Consider the following 10,268-nt stretch of genomic DNA (forward strand, 5'->3'; position numbering starts at 1 on the left):
AAAGCACTTGGCACAGTGTCTGGCAAAAACTAAGTGCTAACCACACGTTTACTAGTTATTGGTACTCTCATCTTACAGATAGAAAAGCAAATGAAAGAAACGATTTACAACCCAGGTCTGCCTCCCAAGTTTTTCTTTCTTCTTTTTTTAAAAAAATCGCCTGACCCTGGTTAAGTCCCCTACGTCAGTGGCTGAATTTAAAGCCAGAAGACCCCTCTTTAGATTTTGCCCTCGACTGTTCGCAGCCCGTACCAATGCCTGACACTGAATTCTTGCGGGACCGATGAAGGCCTAGGTTTTAGCCTGGTCGGCTACACCTTTCTGGATTAGGTAGACCAGTGTCGTCCCGTCTGCAGGCTCCGAAGCGGCTATTCTGGGAAACGGACCCGGCTTCCCCTCCCTAAAGGCTCACAGCTCAACGTACCGCGTGACAAGCCCTAGCCCCCTCCGCAACCTCCCCGTTGCGTCGCTAGCGGTCCCCGCCTCCTCTCGGCAGGCGCAGGCGCACAGCAGAGTCCCCGGCACTCTTCCCGGCGAACTACAACTCCCACAATCCCAATCGAGAGGCCCCCCGGACGCCCAAGGGAGCCGGTGGCCCCTGGCTGGGGCCCCACTTCCCAAAATGTCTTGCCTGAGTCCTCTTGGGTACAGTTCCTTCTGAGATTCTTGGGCTCCCCGGTGAGCTACAACACCTGTCCCGATTAAGTACGGTTCTGCCATCCGTGACCTCTCCAGTCCCCTCTGGGAAGGGCACACAGTCTAGTACGACGGGGACCGGCCACTGTGGAGACCCCGGGAGTGAAGGGCGAATCCCGAACGCATGCGCAGAGGCTCGTCGTGGGGGCGGCCTCAGCGGAGCCCCTTTCGGGAGTCTATGAAGGTGAGTGGGGGACCGGGCCGGGCGTGTCGCGTGCTGGGACTAACCAGCCCCCCTATCCCCGCAACGACCGCTCTTGGCACTATCGCCACCCCCCCCCCCCCCCCCGCAACTGGCTGTAAGAGCCGTTGACTCCGGTTGTGTAGAAAATGGGGGTCCCCAAGGAGCTCAGTTTTAGTGTTCGTACAAGAATGATACAATTAAACCACTCACATCATTTCGTTGCCGTTGTCTGTGTACAAGTCTTTCTCCTCTGGTCTACTGTGCGTTTATTTATTTATGTATTTGTTTATTTATTTTTAAAGATTTTACTCATTCATCTTTTTAGAGGGGAAGGGAAGGAGAGAGGGAGAGAAATATCAATGTGTGGTTGCCTCTCATGGGCCCCCTGCTGGGAACTGGCCTGCGACCCAGGCATGGGCCCCGACTGGGAATTGAACCCCGATCCTTTGGTTCACAAGCCATGCCAGCCAAGGCTACTGTGCGTTTATTTTTTTTAATTATCGTTGTTTTACCATGCATTTATTTATATTTTAAATTTTCTTTATCTTTATTGTTCAATTCTCCCATGCTTTTGAGAGTAACAGGTAACCTGTCGGGAGGGCTCACCTTTCATCAGTTTCCCGACATGTAGCACGTAGCTCCTTCCTAACAAGCTATAGGGCTTCAAGTCTGTGGGACTTGATTCTGTTCAGTCTGGTGACGGACCAGGTATCTACCTCGTCGTGCCCTCCCTTTCATTTGTGTGAAGTCTGCTCACCAGAAGACTTTGGGAGAGACAAAGGCACAAGGAAAACGCCAGGTAAAAGGTTGGTAGGTGGCTGGTGTAGTCGATAGTCTACTGGGGACACAGACAGACATCTCATTGTGCCCTCACCCTAACCAACTTGTCGGCTCCTTGCTCTGTGAGTTGGTTATGCTGCTTAACTTTCTGGGCTTATGTTTTCTCATAAACTGAGCAGATTGGGTTAGATGATCTCGAGGAACTTGCCTGCTCTAACCTTTTGTGGCTAGTGAGTAGAATTCAGATTACATCACAATATGTTAATGCTAGACATCATCAACTTCCATTTTCCTGCCAGCATAAATGAAATATACTGTAAGGTTGGCAGCCGCCTTAGAAAGAACTGCCCCGTATTGTACTTGTGCTTTCTTCCTTATTGCCAAAAGTATGAAATCGTCAGGTAAAATAACTTTCTTCACCTTATATTTGTTGTCATTTTATAGATCACTGGTAGGAAGAACTCTGGGTACCACAAGGCCCCCTTTGCACGCGATGATGGCTCAGATCTTAAGGTCTCGTCTGGCCAATGCTGCAGTGGTTCCGAATCGAATGAAAATGCTTCCATATCTTGGAGTCCTGAGACATAGGATGATGTCAACTCATAAATTAAAGAAGAAGATGATAGAATACTATAGGCTGCTGAATCTGGATGAGGGATGCTCTGCAGACGATGTCAGGAGGTCTTTTCGCAAGCTTGCCAAGCAGTACCATCCAGACGGTGGCTCCTCTACTGCGGACTCTGCAACGTTTATAAAGATTGAAGAAGCTTATAGAAAGGTGCTTTCCCATGTGACAGAACAAACAAATGCCAGACAAAATAAAGCTCAAGAAGCGGACGAAGAAGAAGGGAAATTCGAATATAAAACACCCCAACACCGGCATTACTTAAGTTTCGAAGGTGTTGGTTTTGGACCTCCAAGTCAACGGGAGAAGCAATACAGGCAATTTAGAGCAGATCGTGCAACTGAGCAAGTGATGGAATATCAGAAGCAGAAACTATTCAGCCAGCATTTCGCCGATAGTTTAACTGTTAAAGATATAAGGCAAAGTAAAGAACAAAAGATAACTCAGGCAATAGAGCGTTTGGTGGAGGATCTCATTCAGGAATCAATGGCAAAAGGAGACTTTGATAATCTCAGTGGGAAAGGAAAGCCTCTGAAAAAGTTTTCTGGCTGTTCATACATCGATCCCATGACTCACAACCTGAACAGAATATTGATCGATAATGGATACCAGCCAGAATGGATCCTAATGCAAAAGGAAATAAAGGATACTATTGATCAGCTCAGAGAGGCGATTTTAGCATCCAGGAAAAAACTTGGCAACCTCATGACAGCAACTGAACAGAAACAGTGGAACCAAGTTTGTGAGCAGTTTGAAGAAAACATCAGAAAACTAAACAAGCGGATTAATGATTTTAACTTAATTGTTCCCCTGCTAACCAGGCAAAAAGTCCATTTTGATGCACAGAAAGAAATATCCAGAGCCCAGGACATATATGAGACCCTTATAAAAACAGAAGAAGTCACAGATAAAAACCCAAATAGCAATGATCAGGGAGAAGGGGAGAAAACATCTGGAGTCAAGGCAGGTTTTTTCAACTGGGCGAATATGTGGAAATTTATTAAACTCTGACCATTTCAACAGTACTGCCCCGAGTCATTTTCAGTTGTACTGACATCACACATAGAGGCTGCGGTGTACACTGCTACCCAGGAGAACTGTGCGTCTCAGTCCTTTGCACAAACTGATCTCACCTGGAGGATGGAGGTGTGAGGGAGAAGGCCGTCAGAAACTGCATCACAGAGGTGCTCAATCAGCTTCGCTCTGGGCATAGAGCAAGAGGAGAACTGAGAAAGCTCTTTAACCTGTTTCAGAGTTTCATTGTCAGTCATCAGGCGAATTTGGACAGGCACTCAGACGGGAAATCCTGAAGGGTATTCCGGATGTCTCGGTGCCATTTCAAACTCTAAAAAGTTGTCATTTGCCATCTTCAAACACAGGCACTTCAACAACAACAACACGCTGAATAAATAGTATCCAAAGTCATAAAACTAAACAAGGGCGGGGAATGTAGGAGGGAAACCTGCAAATGATGTGTGTTCTTTGCCAGTTGCTGCACTCACACCCCCGAGGCTATTAATGCTCAGTGGTTCCTCTGGTTGGGGCACCACATGGGTGGAAATCCCGTGATAGGAAGTTAGCCGTGGAGCTACTGCAGTGTTGTTTTTTTAAAAAAATAAAGGTCCTCTCGGTGGATACTGAATTTAAAAAAACAAAAAACAAGTACCCGGGTTGTACTTTGTACTTTTCCCTACCTAACTTCATGATCCATTGGCTGCAGAAATTGATCAGGTTGGTTGATTTAAAGTCAGTCAAGCTGGTTGATTTAGATTTAGCTATTCTAGAAATAGACTCCCGTGTCCACTTTTTTTAAAGGAGTTCTGAGTGCATTTTGAGACTTTTCAGGAGTGGGGCTTGCGGGGAGTAACACTATGGTTCAAGGGAAACAGGATTTCACCTTTGGCCTCACCTGCACTCACTGAAACGTTAGGTTCTCGTAAACCCATCCGCGGCCTCTGTGCTGTGTGTGTGACTCCCCAGTCACACGAAGAATCTCAGTTTGCTGTCTTAGGGAGCTAATTTCCTTAGGAATTCTTTAATAAGCAAAGATAAGATGTCTGAATTTTTTAACCAGTTTACACCTTTGGCAAGTAAGAATTTGGCCTTCATGAGACAGTTGCGTCCATCCACTTTTCAGCAGATCCGACTTCTGTTTACATTTATTGGGGACATGGTTAATAGGACGACAGGTTTCACGTGTACATTTCTATGGTACGTGATCTGTATATTGCATTGCATGCCCACCGCCTGAGCTGACATAGTTGGGTCTGTGGAACTGCTCTGGCCACAGAATTGGGCAACAGGGACGGAATGGGATCGGGCCGGAAGGAGCAGGTCTGTCTCCTCGTGGAATCCAGAGGGTGGCGGTGTGGATGCTGCAGAAGCATGGCTCTCACCACTCATTTCGGAAGCTATTAGTAGCTTCTTAGTAAAGTATGTGATAGTCAGCTATTAGTAAAGTATGTGATAGTCAAAGCAAAACTACATCTTCGAAAGGAAATTTCAGGCCTTTTTGCTTAAATGATGGGACATCGATTGCTATAATATGTGATTATTTTGTTGAATGAGTTATCTGGCTTCTAGAATGACAGCATTACCCTGAACTAAGTTCCAAAACACCTTAGAAGCCTACAGTTTGTGACTCTGGCTAAAAAGGGACTTCGATGTATCACACCCAGCTGCATTGCAGGAACATATATCAGGGAAGCCATCTTCAATACTGGCTAAAGGGAAAGTAAAATTATCAGAAAACTCTAGCAAATCCTTAATTTCAGCATAGCGTACTTTATGCTTGTAAATGTTGTCTACATTAAAGTGAATTTTAATGATTATTGAGTGGTCTGTTGCACAAACAACAATAATAACCGTATTTTACTATAATAACCATATTTTTGGCTGACTACCTAAATTTTTTTACACCTACGTGTTTTTTATCTTTTAGATTGATGATATCAAAACCAATCATGACATAGATTTTTCTTGTTAAGAAGGTAATTCAGTTAAGTAAAAACAGGTTTATTTATTTAAGTAACCTAGCTCCAGGTCAGACAGGATTCTGGCTGGTTTAGTGGAGTGTGTTAAGTTGGAATCTGACATTTCTTACGACACGGCATTGACCTTTTTCTGTTAGTTTTTCGCCTCCTAACTTAGCTTTCCAGATGTCATAGCATTTTATTGACATTTCCCAACTCATTAACTAGCCCGAATCAAACTGTGCCTGGTGCCCAGCCTTTTCACGGCTCCTCTCCAAACTGCAGGCCCGGGACCCTGGCTCAGGACCCTGAGGACGGAGGAGGGAACCTCCACCACAGAGGCCTTTGTCCCGGCTGCGGCTCGGCTTTGTCTGTTCTGTGTGCCCGAGGCCCATCCTCGGTGGCCTGGCGCCTCAGGTGGACGGTGTCCAGGTCTTTGGTAGGTGAGCACTGTTGCTGTACATGATCTTCCTCCTGCTGCCAGGACACAGCCCTGCTGGTGGGGGGCCTCCTGAAGGTGAAAGCCCCTGTAACCTTGTTACACCCTCACATGCTTCCCTACTACCAACTGCCCAGGTCCCCATCCCTGGGCCTCAGCCCGCTGTGGGGACATCGCCAGGAGCCCGCAGAAGCGACAGGTGGCGGTGTGCCGTGCCTGTTCCCGGAGGTGGTGCCTCTCCTTTCCGACAGTGTTCCAAGCAGCATATGTTCACTGGAGACCTCCAGGGGTCTCCCCCCTTCCACGACCTGGGTTCCCAGAAAGCAGCAATTGAGGGGTGCACGTGGGCCCCTCAGCCCCAAATGGGAACCTCAGACACTCCTTGGTGTCACTGCTGCTGCCACCACCCCGCCTCCTGCGTGGGGACACTGAACTCCCTCTTCTCCGATCTAAGGGCAGACCCACAAAGGCGGTTATAATAGTGAGACCAGTCTAGGATGTGAGCATAGATGTCCCTCCAGGCTCAGGGATGACGGAGCGGGAGGGAGGACCATCCTAGGACGGCATCGTCTGGCCTGTTGAACAAAACCACATCCTCAGTTTGCCTCTGAGCCCAGGCCCCAGCCCGCTGTGGGCTGACAGAGCCCAACATGCTTCCACTCTGGGGCAGCCCTCCCGTGCCCCACGAACGCCCCACTCACCCCAACCTGGACCTAGGAGAGTGAAGTCAAGGGAGTATCTTCCCTGCCGAGACCAACCTCGAAGGGCTGCCTTTCTCTTCAAGGACCCACGTCTTCCCTAGATGACTGATGTGTGCCATTGCCCTTCAGCCCCACAAAGTGACAGATCCCGCCTGAAGGTCTCAACAGGACAGGCGCACCCAAACACACCCCCAATAAGCTTAACACTGTTAGCAAGGATACCTGCTCACAGTGGAGGGGCGGGGTCCTCCCTGGTGCACCCTGAGAACCTTCTGGAGGAAACATGACCCGGGGCACATGACTCAGTTTGGGCATTTATGCCTGGGCCGCTGTGCCCTCTGTGGTTCCCCTCGGGTGACCCTGTGGCCTCGTCCTCGAAAGCTTTCCCTTCAGCAACAGTTTGCACCGTGATTTGTCCCAAGGCGCTCGGTGAGCTTGGCCTGAACGATGCAGCGGACAGCTGTGCCTGTTGCCCGTCACCTTCGAAATGGCCCATGGTGACGTTCCTCTGGGAAAGCTGTGGTTCCTAGCCCAAGAAGTCAGGCCTGTGGGGCCTTCCCGGCACCCAGAGGCTGCCTGCGTTCCTCGGCTTGTGGGCCCTCTGTCTTCAGAGCCAGTAACAGCAGGTCGGGTCCTCATGTCACATGACTCTGACTCTCCTACCGCCCTCTTCCACTTTGAAAGACCCTGTGATTACATCAGACCCACCAGATAATTCAGCATAATCTCCCTATTTTAAGATTGGTTGATTAGCAACCTTAATTTCCCTTTGCTATGTAATGACATGGATAACACAGGTTCTGGGGATTAGTATATATTTGGGGGGACCATCATTTTGCTACAATATCCTTCCAAAAATGTATATAATTTGTACATACACAGTCTCTCTCAAACACACACACAAAATGTGAACATACTGTACATACTTGTCTATACCTTTTTCTTCACTCACCTATTAGTGTATCTTCAAGATCTTTCCATAGCAACACATGATTTGTGAAGCCTGCATGAAATTGTTGTATCCTCGTGGAAATTAGAGCTAATCAATGCTGAGCAGATGAAGTAAATAGCACTGAAAGTTTACATGGAGAGACCATGAGGCATAGAGAGGCAAACAGACGCTGACGAAGTTATCCTGAATCTGGAATGGGATGCAGCACAATAACGAGGCACAAGGTACTGAGAAGGTGACAGCCGCTCACACTTGTGGAACACTTGCCCTGCGTTAACTAATTTACTCTTCACAACAACCCTATGGCAGAGATATATTGTACGCTGCTTCTGAGAGATGAGGAAACTAAGGCTCAGAGAGGTTAAGTAACGTGCCTTGGGTCGTACAGCTAGAAAGTGGCAGAGCTGGGGTTTGAACCCAGGCTGTGTGTGGTTGGTCTGGTTCCAGATGCCAGTTCTCACCCACACACGGTGCCGCTGTGGAGTTGGCCGAGAGGCGACTGGAGCCGGTCACGTTAGTGACAGCCTCTGGAGAGAAGATGCAAGAACCCCATCGGTTCCCGGGGCGGCCTCGGATCCAGTCCGTTTCCTAGTAGGACTACCATCATTCTTGTGCTTTACTCACGCTCCGGTACCGAGGAGCCTCGGGCGGTGTGCTGCAGAGGAACGGAAGTGTGCTCTGCATCCGGGGGCATCTGCATTTAGACCCAGGTTCCGCTATTCACTAGCTCTGTGACCTCCCTGAACTTCCTTTCCCTCACCTGTCAAAGGAGCACGGTCTGGTCCAACGGCACGACTGCTGTGATCCCGGTGGATGTTGACCTAGACAGGCTCCAGCCGGGAGGGTCTGGGTGGTTCTCAGCGGAGGCGTGCTGCCCTCTAGAGGACGTTCGAGAGATCTGCGCGGGAGTCGTCAGCTGACCCAATGGTTAGAGTTTCTCTTTGGCGCTTTGGAGACCCGTACCGCTGTGCTGGCCTCTGTTCTGATTGGTTGGTAAGTCCTTGCCGTCCCAGTGGTTCAACAGTTCAAACAGCAGCGGGACCACAGGCATTTAGGAGGTGGGGCCGGGGGTGCGGGGAGTGTCACAGTGACTGAAAAGAGGAATTTCCCCGTGTCCTGCCCAGCATTCAAACATCCCACCAGGCATTCATGGGGGTGAAAAGTCTGCCTATAACCACCTAGGCTCAGAATGGAATTATATCTCACCTATAAACACAACATACTTTTTGCCTGATTTTTATTTTAGTTTTTTGGGAGGATTCAGTTAGGGTAGGAAGGGTTTTTTTTTGTTGTTTTTTTAAAGATTTTATTTATTTGAGAGAGGGGCAGGGAGGGAGAAAGAGAGGGAGAGAAACATTGATGTGCAAGAGATACATCGATAGGTTGATTGCTTCTCACATGCTCCAACTCTGGGGACCTGGCCTGCAACCCAGGCATGTGCCCTGATTGGGAAACAAACCAGCAACCTTTGGATTTGCAGACGGGTGCTCAATCCACTGAGCCACACCAGCCAGGGGTGGGTAGGAATTGTTGACTGGTTTAATAAGACCCTTGCAGTTATTTATTTATCTATTTATTTATAAATAGATAAATGAATTTATCTATCTATTATTTATTTATTTTTAGACAGAGGCAAAAGGAGGGAGGAAGAGAGGGAGAGAAACATCAATGTGTGGTTGCCTCTTGTGCTCCCCCCGCTGGGGACCTGGCCGGCAACCCAGGCAGGTGCCCTGACTAAGGACTGAACCAGCCACCCTTTGGTTCACAGGCTGGTGCTCAATCCATTGAGCCACACCAGCCAGGGCTACTGGACTTTAAATATACTAATTCTATTTTTCTTCCACAAAGGCAACGGTTATGAAAATTGCACTTCTTTTTCCTGGGAATTTTACCAAGAATTACAGTACATTTTAGGAAGCACTGCCGATGGCACCGTGGCTGCGGCACTGGAATGACCAGTAGTGCTACCTGCTTACTGCAGTCTGCACTTGGAGCAAATGTGCACCGGGGGAGCTGGGAGAGCCATTTTAACTTACAGCCAACTTTACTAAGTGTCTGGGTGTCAGAGCCGGCATCCAAGATGACACATTTCTGTGTGGTGCCCTGCCACAGTGTATTGGAGTTGGCCAGTGTGACCAATAGAATATAGCAGAAGCGCGGGCGTGTCTCTTTGGAAGCAGGAGCCGCCTGCTCTCTTTCCCTCCGATCACTGGCTTTGGGTGACGCCAGCTGCCATGTCTGAGGCAGCCTTGTGGAGAGGTACACGTGTCCAGCAGCTGAGGCCTCCAGCCAACAGCCCCTCGGGCGAGCTGTATGGGAAGCAGAGCCTACATCTTGCCTCCCTGTGCCTGCAGCCAGCTGGCAGTTTAACCACAAACTTATGGCGATCTTGAGCTGGGATGACTCAGCTAAGCTGCTCCTGACTCCTGGCTTCAGAAACTGTGCAAAATAATACCTAAGTGTTTGATGTTTTCAGTTGCTAAATTTGGGGATAATTTGCCATAGAGAAATGAATAACCAATATAATGGAAAAAGATGAATGTCAATTTCATCAATAAGCATTGTTTTAAACATACTTCATATGTGCTGTCCTTCGAGGGTGATTACATTCCATCTTTACTGTAAAAATTACATGTTGGAATGATTTATTAATTTGGGGGTCACCTATTGTGCTTGTTTCATGCAGTCCCCAAAGGTCCTCTACCTAGCATGTCTATAGCTTCCGGTACTACTATACGGCTGTATCTTTTCCTGACCCACTTCTGTACCGTTACCCACGGGAGAATTTGTCTCCATACCAGCCTTCTAGCCACTGCTGTCAGACTCTGTCCTTGGCACAGAGTGTTTGTGACATTTCATTGCCACCTCTTCCGGTATCATACCGAGTGATTATTGTGACAGGACACTCGGGAAAAGCCC

The 10,268-nt window shown here is 48.4% G+C and overlaps 1 protein-coding gene across 1 annotated transcript; it reads left to right on the forward strand.

The window, feature by feature from the left end:
• Window positions 1-543: 543 nt before the first annotated feature.
• DNAJC28 (DnaJ heat shock protein family (Hsp40) member C28) lies at window positions 544-5,116 on the forward strand. Its single transcript, XM_053657987.1, has 2 exons — window positions 544-880; window positions 2,105-5,116. Exon 2 carries the CDS (start codon window positions 2,154-2,156, stop codon window positions 3,294-3,296), a length of 1,143 nt encoding a protein of 380 aa, XP_053513962.1. The 5' UTR covers window positions 544-880; window positions 2,105-2,153; the 3' UTR covers window positions 3,297-5,116.
• The last annotated feature ends 5,152 nt before the right edge of the window (window positions 5,117-10,268 follow it).

The sequence above is a fragment of the Artibeus jamaicensis genome, unplaced genomic scaffold, assembly GCF_021234435.1.
Source record: "Artibeus jamaicensis isolate MK-2021 breed Jamaican fruit bat unplaced genomic scaffold, CSHL_Jam_final scaffold_474, whole genome shotgun sequence".
NCBI lineage: Eukaryota > Metazoa > Chordata > Mammalia > Chiroptera > Phyllostomidae > Artibeus > Artibeus jamaicensis.

Excerpts from the sequence above, each read along its gene's own strand:
- DNAJC28 (XM_053657987.1), top strand. The coding sequence starts at position 2,154 with ATGATGGCTCAGATCTTAAGGTCTCGTCTGGCCAATGCTGCAGTGGTT.